The 14,525-nt window shown below is 45.4% G+C and overlaps 1 protein-coding gene across 2 annotated transcripts in view; it reads left to right on the plus strand.

Moving 5' to 3' along the window:
- COLEC10 (collectin subfamily member 10) overlaps positions 1-14,525 on the plus strand; it is a 120,284-nt gene that overhangs the window by 76,114 nt on the left and 29,645 nt on the right. For both annotated transcript variants that reach the window (XM_073632180.1, XM_073632179.1), the window contains one exon: positions 5,092-5,163. In XM_073632180.1, coding sequence (XP_073488281.1) covers positions 5,092-5,163 — 72 coding nt within the window. The remainder of the gene's footprint in view (positions 1-5,091; positions 5,164-14,525) is intronic.

The following is a 14,525-nucleotide window of genomic DNA, read 5'->3' on the forward strand; positions in this document are numbered from 1 at the left end:
TTCGGCGGGACAGGGCGCGTTTAAAAAATATTTTTTTTTTCTTATTTATTTTACCTTTTATTTTTTATTTTTACACTGTTCTTTTAAAAAAACATGTGTCACTTTTATTCCTATTACAAGGAATGTAAACATCCCTTGTAATAGAAAAAAAGCATGACAGGACCTCTTAAATATGAGATCTGGGGTCAAAAAGATCTCAGATCTCATATTTACACCAAAATGCAATAAAAAAAAATTTTTTTAAATTGTTTGAAAAAAAAAAAAAATGTTGCTTTAAGAGCTATGGGCGGCGGAAGTGACATTTTGACGTTGCTTCTGCCCTGCAATGGTATGGAGGTGGGTGGGGGCCACCTTCCCCTCACTCTGCTCCATACCAAACCCGGAAGAGGACCCGATTGCCTCCGCCACTGCCAGCGGCTTCGGTAAGCGGCGGAGGCGGGTGAAGAAGAGAATACCGGGCTTATGGCATCTAGCTGTATAACAATATATGGCATCTAGCTCTATAACAATGATATTCCTATTCAAAGTACCGCTGTATAATGACGGCAGGAAGTCCGGAAGTGGTTAAATTTCCTTGCAAGTGATTGGATATTCTTTGCAAAGTGAAGCTTTACCTCATTTACGAAGTTCCGGAGCAATTGCATTTGCATAGTGCAATTACACTTTGCAAAGTACACAGCCTATTTCCCTTTATTCAATCAACCCCTTTGTTTCTTAGTAATACGTCAAAATCTTTAGTGTCTACTATGTCTTTGATCTCCTATGTATAGATCTTTTTCAGAATCTACTATAAATTAGGACAAACCAGTCCTTTGACTGTTGGATCCTACAACAGACTCACTTCCCCCTGCTGCTAGCCAGATTGCTTTGGTCTGATCTTTTAAAACATCTGCGGATTCATGTCTCTTCTAGGTTATCGGATTATGCTACTTTGAATATAGATCCATTCTTTATAAAATGGAAAAGGAATCGTGTGTTACTTGGTGTAAATTACCTATCTCAGTCGCGGGCAGGGTGAATCTTATAAAAATGGTCTTGTTTGCCGCAATTATTATATGTACTCCATAATGTTTCTATATGTTACCCCAAAACATTTTTAGGAAAATTGATTCTCTGTTCAGTGATCTCATCTTGAAAGGTAGACCTAGCCTAGGCCTAGGATCAAATTGGAGGCACTACAAATTCCAAAGTATGGTGGATGGTGGAGGGTTAGCGGTTCCTAATGCCGAATTATATTTTTTGTCCTCTCAGGCTCAGAATTTTACTAGATGGGGAGAACAGGCATTGCCCAGGACCCCGTACAAAGGGTGTTGCTATCCCAATTACCACAAGATCCACTGGTCTGTTTATTGGAGGCCAGATTTTTTTTACTTTATAACAATTCTCCACCTTTTTGCTGATCCATAAGACCTGGAAAGCTATTCAAACAGTAGTGGGCTTTTTACAAGAGTAGTCAACGTCCAGGCAAAGGTCGAAGCAGGCGGGAAGCATGAGAACAGTTGAGGTCTAAGTGAAGGTCAAGGTAGGCAGAGGGTAAAATGAATAACGGGAACAGGCAAAGTCGGCAATGGGCTGGAGAAAAGAGCAATCAGGTGATCCATGTTATCTGTAATCAGAGTAACAGCAATATTAATACACATCCCCAGCCACCAGAAAGGACAATTTTAATGCCCTACAATTGTACTCCCAGCATCCCGGATGCATGCTAATGCCTCTATTTTGCTTTAACATGAGCACAACCATACTTACATGCACGATCAGTCATAGCCCAATGACCATGAGGCGAGGTGCCCATGTGACAAGCTGCAGATGGACAGGATGGGCCATGTCCCTGGCTGTGCATTCATGGATACTTGAGCAGTATCAAGACAATAGAGCAAAAAAAAAAAAAAAAAAGTACACCTCATCAAGATACTATGTGGAGAAGGACCCCTATGTGGATGAACCAAGGGCCATCCACAAAAATCGGATAGCATATCACCTTTGAGAGGGCTCAGTATTGTTTGATCACATCATGATTTTTCCAGCAGTACAGAATTTGGAACCTGGTTTTGGATCAAATTAATATATGTTATGCAGTTAAATATCTTCATTATGTTGCTATGGAAACAATGAGGCACACGGTTAGTTATTGCTTTATAATGATGCAGCTCTCTGTAATGAATTCCCTATTTTTTGTAAGAAATGAGGAGCATAGGGCCTTTTATGCTTGTTTGAGGCTAGGTTACATATATTGATTCCCCTGGTTAGCACAGGTGGTACTCCTTGCATAGCCCATGTTACGGACCTCCATCCTCAACAGGATTATGTCCTCCGCAAATGATTCTTTTGTCCGGTACCAGCCCGATCCAAGACCCCTTAGCCCACCCTGTCACTAGCCGTAACTCAGTGTAGGGGGGGAACATAAAACTGTTTATTCAAACACAGGTACAAAGAGATATACAACTCAGAGGACAACTCCCCCCTCTCTTTGCATAATGATTCGCGGCAGGGTAAACTGTCCAATCCGCAATAAGGGACACACAGGTATTCAAACATTTCAGCAATAGACCACCTTATCTGCAGGTGGGGTGTTGGAGGAATTCCCCCCTCCCAAAGCAGACAGACACAATAGAACAATGGGATACAGACACTTAACAAACACATAACAACCCCCACCCCACCTCAAACTATCTATTAGAGCCCTTGCACACTGGGGCGGGGGGCGGCGTCGGCAGTAAAACGCCGCTATTATTAGCGGCGTTTTACCGTCGGTATGCGGCCGCTAGCGGGGCGGTTTTACCCCCCGCTAGCGGCCGAGAAAGGGTTAAATACCACCGCAAAGCGCCTCTACAGAGGCGCTTTGCTGGCGGTATAGCCGCGCTGTCCCATTGCTTTCAATAGGCAGGAGCGGTAAGGGAGCGGTATACACACCGCTCCTTCACCACTCCGAAGATGCTGCTGGCAGGACTTTTTTTACCGTCCTGCCAGCGCATCGCTCCAGTGTGCAAACCCTCGGGGCTTGCACACTGGATACACAGCAGCGGCACTTTCGGGGCAGTTTGCAGGTGCTATTATTAGCGCAATAGCGCCTGCAAACCGCCCCAGTGTGCAAGGGCTCTTAATGGTCTGTGAAACACTCCAACAAGAGTCTAGCAGTCTTAAAGGTGATGTTATTCATCTTCATACATTTCTTGAAGGATATTGCTCACAAACATTAATGTCCCATATGAAAACAGCCCCTTCCTTCTTTCAGCACAAACCACACACACACAATCCAGGACAACAGTGCCAAAGGGAAATACTGAGTCCCATGTGGTTGTACGGTGAGTTGGGTGAGGCATACCCAACTGGGGTTCTCGGTCACCCTGTGCCCCTAATAGACACACATAAGAGGGGCTGAGGGAGCTGGACAAGGAGCTTTCCAGTGCTCTCCAAGGTAAGCTGGGTTCCACCAGCCCCCCCGCCCAAAGTGATTCCCATCACAGCCCAACTGTCTCTTTTTAAAGTTAGTCTGTCTCTAAAAAAAAAAAAAGCTCAAAAAAAGACAGTAAATACTTACCTCTCTTGTCACCCACATCTAAGTAGGTTTTTTTCTAGAAAGGGTATTGCGTGTGTGGCTGTATTGGCTGTTACATTGTTTGGTTATTGTTACCCTGCTGAGCTGGTAGCTCCTGAGGGTCAAGGATTAACACTGCTGGTCAGGTTTTCCTGAACTTTTTGGATGGTACCGCTCTTTGCTGGGGCAAATGTATAAAAGACAGAACAGCGTCTAGTTGCTGTGTCGAGGTCTCTTCATGTATAGGAAGGGAATCAGTGTATTACTGAACATGTGATCAACATTTTGCTGCAAGATTACCCCTTAGCGGGAACCCAGTTGGGGTTCCAGGACTTATGGGCTTGTGTTCAAAGGACTTTAAGGATAAGGACTTTTACTACAATTTCACCCCTTAGCACCGGCGCCTCCTACGGACTTAAGAGGTTTTTGATGCCGGGAGGCTGGGTGGGGTTTCTGATCATGTGAACGCTGTGATTGGCTATCACAGCGATCATATGATCAGAAAGCTCCCAATTGCAAGTAAACATTAAGGCCCACCCACTGAGAGGCTGCATATATACATACCGCTGGCTCAAAGAGGTTGAAGGTATGACTACCTCAATAGGCAGGGGGCATCAGGAGGCATCGAAAAAATAGCACTTTGTGAAAGGAATGGATGTCTGGGAACAATCAAGCTGTAATAATATTTAAACTTAAACAACTTTAGTAAAAGAACTTTGTTAACATATTTTGCCTGGTCTGAAGTCATACATAAAGGGGTACATGCAAGGCATATAACACATATGGTTCACACCAGGGGACAAGACAATTCAAGAAAAGCAGTACTAAACTCTAATGTGTGGTCATTTACGGAGTGCGCCACCTTAACACCAACTCCATGTTTTGGTATATGTCTCTGTTGGCCTTTAGGGGCATGAGCACGTGCTCATCCCTGTCCCCACATTCTGAACTGCCCACACCATAGGTGTGCGCATAAGGTGTGCCGGGTGCGTCTGGGCACACTGGACTGTGCATATTCCCACTGCTGCGGGCCACCAACCCCCCCTCCCCCCACTAGCAGGACTTTGGCTACCCTCCTATCCTCTCCCACTGGCTGCTGCTGTGAACATACAAGGGGATGTTTCAGGATGGAGAGCAGAGGGGGCCTTTATCCTTTTCTGAATGAACACAGTGAGTGATCGGTACCGATCACTCACTGTTCATTCATAACTGAAGCATAGTAAACGGTTTACTATGCTTCAGTTTGTGAATGAACAGGAAGCCACTCAGCATAGAATGCTTCCCATTCATTCACCGTCAAGTGCAGAGAAAGGGACTGGGGAATCTTTGACCTCAGTAAAAAAAATGCACAGTGCTCAAAAAAGGTACATGAGCTTGTTTATTGCAAGCAGGACAGCCCATTAAAATAAATGGATTGCCGTGCAATGTAAAATGCCTGACATTGTGCAAAATAGTGTGAATGGGAGCTAAATAAAAAATGTGGTTCAAAAGGATTGGTGTGTTTAAGTGATTTGCATTTTGTTTTGTATTGTTAACATGTTTTACATTTTCAGGTGCTAAAGGAGAAATTGGGTACTTGGGTGGCCAAGGGCTGATGGGTAAAATTGGCCCTATTGGAGGAAAAGGTAGGACATTTGGTTTTCTTTTTAATGTTATAAAAAGTCAATGTAATATTTCTCTGAATGTAACAGCGTTCCTTGGAATGATAATGTTAGTATTACTTGCAGTTTATATATTGTCTCTCTAGGATTTGGCACTTTTACACACATAGGAGAAAACGTTAGATTTTCTTGAAAGAGAAGTATGGCTAAAGCTTTTGTGGCCATACTTCGCTTGTGGGTTACAGAAATGCATGTACTTTTGCTCTCCTTTGACCCAGAATCAGCTGAAAGTGGGCTAAAACATGTTCTCGGCTGACGCGGCAGAGCCGCCACAGTCTCTGGAAGGATCCTGACAATATAGTCAGGATCCACCCAACTGCCTGGCAGACATCTGGCTTCAGTTCTCAGCTCTGAGCTGAGAGCCGAAGCCATCTGTGCCTGCCCCCTCTTCTGCCTAGCTCGCCAGTGAGTGCCAGAGGCAGGGCCGGCGCCAGCATAAGGCAGCCAAGGCGGCCGCCTGAGGGCGCCAAGAGGGGTGGGGGGCGCCAAAGCCAGGGGTTTCCCACTCGGTCCTTATCCTAGCACCTGGGGAGGAGCCTGGAGCCGAGTGAGACCAGGGAGAGGGGCCAATGCCAGCAGAAGGCCCAGGAAGAGCATGAGTGCCCCTGCTACCAGCACAGATGAAGATCTCTCTCTCATCTCTGTGGAAGGTAGGGCAACTAAGTTGCTTCTAGCTTAATGCTGTCAGAATCTGCCTGTAGACATTATTGTACCAACCATGCCAATGTGCCATGTATGCAGTACCTGATGGTCACTTGAGCCACGTCCACAGTCTCTGACCGTCTCTTGCGCCATGTCCGCAGTCTCTGACCGTCTCTTGTGTCATGTTCGCAGTCTCTGATGGTCTCTTGTGCCACATCTACCGTCTCTGATCGTCTCTTGTGTCATGTCCTCAGCCTCTGATCGTCTCTTGTGCCACGTCCACAGTCTCTGATCGTCTCTTGTGCCATGTCCGCAGTCTCTGACCATCTCTTGTGCCACGTCCACGGTCCCTGATCATCTCTTGTGCCATGTCTGCAGTCTCTGATTGTCAATTGTGCCATGTCCGCAGTCTCTGATTGTCTCTTGTGTCATGTCCGCAGTCTCTGATTGTCTCTTGTGTCATGTTCACAGTCTCTGACCGTCTCTTGTGCCACGTCCACTGTCTCTGATCGTCTCTTGTGCCATGTTCGCAGTCTCTGATTGTCTCTTGTGTCATGTCTGCAGTCTCTGATCGTCTCTTGTGCCACGTCCGCAGTCTCTGATCATCTCTTGTGCCACGTCCACGGTCTCTGATCGTCTCTTGTGTCATGTCTTCAGCCTCTGATCGTCTCTTGTGCCACGTCCACTGTCTCTGATCGTCTCTGGTGCCATGTCCGCAGTCTCTGATCGTCTCTTGTGCCATGTCCACAGTCTCTAAATGTCTCTTGTGCCATGTCCACAGTCTCTGATCGTCTCTTGTGCCATGTTCGCAGTCTCTGACCATCTCTTGTGCCATGTATGCAGTGTCTGTGGACTTTGATGTAGGGGGGAGCTCTAGGAGGGGGCTGTGGTGACCAGGGTCTCCCTTACATCAGTTTCCCTTTACAGCAGAGACTGCAGCATTGCCTCTCACACCAGAATTCTCCTTTACATCAGGGTCCACAATGTTCCCTTTTACTTCAGGGTCCAAAGAGTTCACACTTACACTGCAAAGGAGAACCCTGTGTTGGGTTATATTAACCTGACCTTTATATAAGCAGGAAATATGTTTTTTTGCCTTTTGATATACCTTAACCGCTTAAGGGCCGTCCCACGTACATGTACTGCGGCAGGGTGGCCCTTTAGCGCAAATTCACATACCTGTACGTCATTTCTTGTTCCTGCTCTTGGGCGCGCGTGCCACTGGAGCCCCGATCCCGCTGCTATTGGACACAGCGGGAGCCAATCGGCAGGTCCAGCGGCCTGCAATGGCCGCTGGAACCCACAGATTGGTCCGAGGAGAGGCAGAACGGCGGTCTGCCTATGTAAACAGGGCAGACCACCGTTCTGCCAGAGCATTCCCCCCACAGTTAGAAAGCACTCCCTAGGATAACACTAACCCTTTGATCGCCCCCTAGTGTTAACCCCTGGTGTCACTGGTCTCCAAAAAGTGTCACTTAGTGTCATATTTGGTTGCCACAATGTTGTAGTCTAAAAATCGCTGATCGCTGCCATTACTAGTAAAAACAATAAAATAAAATAAAAGTCCCTAATTCTATCCCATAGTTTATAGATGCGATAACTTTTGTGCAAACCAATCAATATACCCTTATTGGGATTTTGTTTACTTTTTTTATTGGGTGTGTTTTATAACAGATAGTAAAAAATACTGTTTTTTGTTTTCAAAATTGTCAGTCTTTTTTGTTTATATATATATACCACCAAAAGAAAGCTCTATTTGTGGGAAAAAAAGGACATCAATTATGTGTGGGTACAGCGTCGCATGACCACGCAATTGTCAGTTAAAGCAACGCAGTGCCGTATCGGAAAAAATGGCCAGGTCATTAAGGGGGTAAAACACATTGCGAATCGCACTAGTTACATGTGTGATTAGCACAATATATAGCTTAAATATTGATATTTTCACAGTTTTTCGCTGAAATCAGCCATTTTGTATACTTTTACTGTCAGTAAATTTCAATAATTTTGCCAGTAATAAATTGGTGCTGTTTTTAAATTTTGTACGCCCTTTCAGTAAATTTCACTTCAGGGGGTTGGCAACACTGCACCCCAGTAAAGTGCCCCCTCTCCCCCACTATGTATCCCAAGCACCGCTTGCCCATCTCTGGCGTCCGGGATCGGCAAAGCGGGTGCCGCCAGGTAAAGGGGAGGGAGAAGAGCGGAAACACGTCTGCTCTCATCACCTTCTTGTTCATGACCTGGAAGCGACTTTGACAGTTTCCCTGGCCATCAAGGCCGGGAAAGAATGTAATGCAATGCGACGTACACTGCATTACATTCATGACTGAATGCATGGTAACATTGATGATGTAACATCAGCAGGCAAATAAACTGCCATATGGGGGTGGAGCAGGGGCGTTGATAGGTGGCAAAAAGACCAGGGGCTTCAGCCTGAAGTCCAAGGCCGACACGGGGAGGGGGGGCGCGGGTGGCACAGAGTTTTTTGGCTGGGCGTTGGTTGCTGCCTGGCTTACCAGTGCCCATCAATGCTGACCACTAAACTCACCTACCTGACATACATACACTGACCTACCTGACATACATACACTGACCTACCTGACATACACCGACCTACCTGACATACACTGACCTACCTACATGACATACATACACTGACCTACCTGACATACCTACCTGACATACACTGACCTACCTGACGCACACTGACCTACCTACCTGACCTACCTGACAAACACTGACCTACCTGACACACACTGACCTACCTACCTGACTGACCTACCTATCTGACACACACTGACCTACTTGACACACACTGACCTACCTGACACACACAGACCTACCTGACACACACAGACCTACCTGACATACATATACTGACGGTAGTGACATACACTGACCTACCTGACCAGGAGACAGACTTCATGTGTCCTGCAGCAGCAGATTAGCTCAGCTCAGCTGGAGCGTCGAGCGGGGATCTTACAGTGATGTGGCGCGGCGGCCGCATTGTATTTCCCGCCTTCTGGAACCTGTAGCACCTATCATGGACATCACACGTCCTGCGGTCCCGGTAGGTCATCCATCATAGGCGCTGCAGGCTCCAGAAGGCGGGACCTGCTATGTGACTCGGCCGCACTCGGCGGCGCTCGGGATCAGATTGGTCCCCGCTCGGTGGTGGCGCTCGGGGCTACTAATACAATTGTGCATGCCTGAGACCCGGGGCTTTTCAGGGACCCATTCGGGGCTCCAGCCCCCCCCTCCCGATGCCACTGGGGTGGGGGTTTGCATGGTGGAGGGGAGGGGGGGGCAGCAGGAGGAAGGTTGGTGGGGGGGCACCAAACTGCACTTTTGCCTACGTTGACACCGGCCCTGGCCAGAGGGGCAGAGCAGAGAGCGGTGACTGACAGTCAATGTTCTCCGCTCTGAGAAGACTGAGAGCTGAGCGATCACATGACTGCAGTTCTCCAGCTTAGAGCCAGCTGGGGAAAGCTGCAGCATCAGACCAATGCTGCAGCATGGAGGTGAGTTTGTATGTCTGTTATTTTAACAACCTCAAACTGCTCCTTTAATGATATAGTCTACTTTTTGTAAAAATGTAATAAATGCACCCATAATAATAATTTAAAAGAAAATGAAGTGAATTGAAGCCTGCGGAGCATTGCAGCCCCAACCAGTGCATAAAGGATACAATGAAGACTCTAGTGCTCCATAGTTGCCAACATTGCAAAAAAAATTTGAGTGACACTTTTTTTGGCTGTAGGTGGAGCCGTATAATAATTAGGGGGTGGGGCATGCATTTGTAGGCGTGGCATAGCCACAACAAAGAAAACGGTGGCACGTGAAGCGAAAAATGGGCGTGGTTTACATGGAATAGTGGGCTGGCTTAAATGGGCGTGTCTCAAAGGGGGTGTGGTTAGAGTCTGAGGTGAATGAGGGATGGAGAGGGAAAGGGGGAGAGAGGAATGAAGGGACAGCAGCCCTAGATCCTATACAACAATAGAAATATGTGCATTCTAGAAAGTTTAACAATCAGCAGAAACACTCAATCATCCCGGCACCATGATTGTTATGGCGTCAGGGTGATTGAAGTGCATTGTTTCTATTATTACATTGTAATATAAAATGAAATCATTCAACTCACCATAATGCCGAAACAGTGGGATCCCTGAGCGTGTCACTAGCCACGTCGCCTGCCACCAGCAGAGTTCTTCCTTGCATCAGGTGCCCCCAGCAGAGTCTGTCCTTGCATCAGGTGTCCCCAGCAGAGTCCTTCCTTGCATCAGGTGCCCCCAGCAGAATCCGTCCTTGCATCAGGTGCCCCAAGCAGAGTCCGTCCTTGCATCAGGTGCCCCCAGCAGAGTCCGTCCTTGCATCAGGTGCCCCCAGCAGAGTCCGTCCTTGCATCAGGTGCCCCCAGCAGAGTCCGTCCTTGCATCAGGTGCCCCCAGCAGAGTCTGTCCTTGCATTAGGTGCCCCCAGCAGAGTCCCTTCTTGCATCAGGTGCCCCCAGCAGAGTCCATCCTTGCATCAGGTGCCCCCAGCAGAGTCCATCCTTGCATCAGGTGCCCCCAGCAGAGTCCATCCTTGCATCAGGTGCCCCCAGTAGAGTCCCACCTTGCATCAGGTGCCCCCAGCAGAGTCCCTCCTTGCGTCAGGTGCCCCCAGCAGAGTCAGTCTTTACACCAGTGTTCCCAGCCTCAGTCCTTACATCAGTGTCCCAGGCAGAGCCATAGTTACCCCCCCTGTACATAGTTACCCCCTCCCCCTGTACATAGTTTCCCCTCTCCCCCTAGTTACCCCCCTGTGCATTGTTACCCCCCCTGTACATAGTAACCCCCCCTGTACATAGTATCCCCCCTGTACATAGTCCCCCCCCCCTGTACATAGCAACCCCTCCTGTAAATAGTTACCCCCCTCCTGTAAATAGTTAACCCCCTCCTGTAAATAGTTAACTCCCCCTCCTGTATATAGTTAACCCCACTGTATATAGTTTTTTTTTTTTTCAACAATTTTTATTGCGCACAAAGTCAAAATTTATACAATACAGTCGATATTGAAGTGACGTACAAGTCAAAATAAAAGTGTACATTTGACATTTGACCAGCATTAATAAACATACATATTGCAATGCTCCTACATTCAGGTTCATGAGTTCTCTATCTTTATCACTCATTTGGTATATGTGCTTTTTTTTTAAAAAAAACAGAAAAACAAACAAAAACCAGTATATTGCAACCAGCAACTTCTCCCATCCCACCCTCGCCCACCCAAAGTCTATCTTCGGTAGAATGTCCCAGATGATAAAGAACAAAACCAAAAGAATCCTCACCACCCCTAACAGAAGATTTAGCTTCATTATCATCAACCCTCTGCTTAGTCACTTCCTGGAATAAGAAAACTCCCGGAAAAATATTTATCCCTCGCCTTCCAGGGTATCAGTAGAGGCAACCCATCGAAACCATACTTTTTGAAATTTCTTAGAGGCCCCCCTAGCTTCATAAGTCATTTTATACATCAAAACATCAGCGTTAATTACTTTTTTCCACATCTCCAGTGTCAGCAGTTCGTCATGTATCCATCTTCTGGCAATAAGGTTCCTTACTCCAAAAAATAAAATCCTTAGAAATAACTTTGTGTGTGTGCTCATTTTTTCTTGTCCAAATACCCCTAGGAGACACCTTAAGGGAGAGCAAATATTTGGCAAGTCAAACTGTTCCGAAATGAATTCTGTCACCTGTGACCATAGTGGTCTTACCTTTTCACATTCCCAAGTCATGTGTAGGAAAGTACCCTCCGCCCCCCTACACTTATGGCATATAGCCGATTCCCGTCTATGCATTCGATAAAGTCTAGTAGGCGTATAGTACTGCTGATGTAGGAACCGAAATTGAATCATTTTATCCGTAGAAGAGACAACAGATATTAGATATGTACCCAACACCTCCTGCCACATTTCCCCCGACAACTCAGGGATAATCGTGACCCAACGTTCCATGGATCTAGAGGTTGTAATCACCACCCCCGGACCCACTGCCCCATAGTATCTAGAAATTCTTTTTGTCGGGTCTGGATCTATCAGAACCTTCTCCAAGTCAGTATTCTGGACTATAATTTCATCAGCGCCAAACTGCACAAGCGAAGCATGATGTAATTGGACATACCGAAAGTACCAGTTCTTCGGTATTCCAAAATTCTCTCTCAGCTGTGCAAATGTACAGAAGTGATTATCCTGGTATATATAGTGTAGGTATTTTATGCCATGTCTAGCCCAAGAGTTATGTCCATCAGGTAGTTTTAAAAACTCTGCAAGTGTCTTATTATACCATAGAGGACTATTCGGTAATGTTAAAAAAATACTGCGCTAACACAATAAGAAAAGCTGCGACTAAAGGTAGTAAACCGTGAATCTAATGTAATTAAAAAAAGTCGCGCTAAAAAAGATTATTTGAGAATAGCAACAATCTAGTGCCTAAAGTGATAAAAGGTAAATATGAATAAAAAATATAATTGTAACAATACCCAATGTATATAAACTCCACGATGAGATGGAATAAATGATATAGAATAAATGATATACAACAAGGACTATTTTCTATGTGAAAAATAAATAGTGAAATAAATTAACATAGTTGAATGTGAACGACAAAAATTAATTTCCAGAACACTATTACCACGTGCAACAATATAAAGAAATATTGTGAAGATACTGAGCATATACCCTGTGAAAAACAAAAAATAAAGCAATAAAAATTATAACCAAACTAAAAAAGTCCATAAAAAATCCAAGTCCAGAAAAACAGTAATTATTGAAGTTCTTGCATATTGTGGAAAACAGGCAAGTAGATATCCCCCAGTGCTAGGAGAAGTGCAGAGACAGACTTGCTGAAGTGACACAGGTGCATGGGCAGACCTCCACCGTTTAAAACAACTGCCTCTTACCAAATAGAGTTGGTCTCTAGATTATAGGAGACCTATGGAACGGATGGCTGCAACCCCAGCCAGGGATCTAGAACAGCAGACACTTGTTGTCATCCGGGACCCGGAACTCGCTCCGTCACACACAGCGAATAGAATAAGATGGCTCCCCATAAAAGAAATAAAAGCTCCACATAGCATAAAAACCACGACTTTATTTAATAAAGAATAAGATTGCACTTACACAATGGTTGTAAAAAACAAGCATCAAAAACGCCGGCCAGCTAATAGACTCCCCGTGTCTTCCGGGTGTACAGAACGTGGTGTCGTCGGGACGTAGCTCCTCCTCCCTACGCCGTTTCGTCACAACAGGACGTGGTCACGGGATACCGTGACCACGTCCTGTTGTGACGAAACGGCGTAGGGAGGAGGAGCTACGTCCCGACGACACCGCGTTCTGTACACCCGGAAGACACGGGGAGTCTATTAGCTGGCCGGCGTTTTTGATGCTTGTTTTTTACAACCATTGTGTAAGTGCAATCTTATTCTTTATTAAATAAAGTCGTGGTTTTTATGCTATGTGGAGCTTTTATTTCTTTTATGGGGAGCCATCTTATTCTATTCGCTGTGTGTGACGGAGCGAGTTCCGGGTCCCGGATGACAACAAGTGTCTGCTGTTCTAGATCCCTGGCTGGGGTTGCAGCCATCCGTTCCATAGGTCTCCTATAATCTAGAGACAACTCTATTTGGTAAGAGGCAGTTGTTTTAAACGGTGGAGGTCTGCCCATGCACCTGTGTCACTTCAGCAAGTCTGTCTCTGCACTTCTCCTAGCACTGGGGGATATCTACTTGCCTGTTTTCCACAATATGCAAGAACTTCAATAATTACTGTTTTTCTGGACTTGGATTTTTTATGGACTTTTTTAGTTTGGTTATAATTTTTATTGCTTTATTTTTTGTTTTTCACAGGGTATATGCTCAGTATCTTCACAATATTTCTTTATATTGTTGCACGTGGTAATAGTGTTCTGGAAATTAATTTTTGTCGTTCACATTCAACTATGTTAATTTATTTCACTATTTATTTTTCACATAGAAAATAGTCCTTGTTGTATATCATTTATTCTATATCATTTATTCCATCTCATCGTGGAGTTTATATACATTGGGTATTGTTACAATTATATTTTTTATTCATATTTACCTTTTATCACTTTAGGCACTAGATTGTTGCTATTCTCAAATAATCTTTTTTAGCGCGACTATTCGGTAATAGCCACAATGGATCATCTTTCCTCCGCTTAGAGCATATGTAAAACACTTTCCCCAATAGTGCCATCACGGATCCCACCTCCCTCCCTGGTATCCCTTTCCTATACAGCATATTTTGTAGTGTTTCTTGCGAGGAGGCAACAGCAGCCTCCAAAAGGGTAGTAGCATTGGGTGTTAAAGGAAAGAGTCGCCAGTGCAGAAAGGATAGCTGTGACGCCAGGAAGTCCGGTAGAGCCATCCCACTCATTGTAACTGGGAGTTTTAAAATTGCCAGGGATACCCTGGGTGCTTTAGAGCCCCAAAAAAAACCCACAATAATGGAGTCAATATTTTTAAAAACCTTCAGAGTCACAAAAACCGGAGAGTTAGAAAGAATGTAAAGAAATTTGGGCAGAAAAATCATTTTAAATAGATTTATCCGTCCCAATAGGGTAATCAGTAAATTCTGCCATTTCCGTACCTTCTCCCGAAAGTTTTGTATAACCGGCATCAAGTTTTTC

This window comes from Aquarana catesbeiana, linkage group LG05 (genome assembly GCF_042186555.1).
Source record: "Aquarana catesbeiana isolate 2022-GZ linkage group LG05, ASM4218655v1, whole genome shotgun sequence".
NCBI classification, from domain to species: Eukaryota; Metazoa; Chordata; class Amphibia; order Anura; family Ranidae; genus Aquarana; species Aquarana catesbeiana.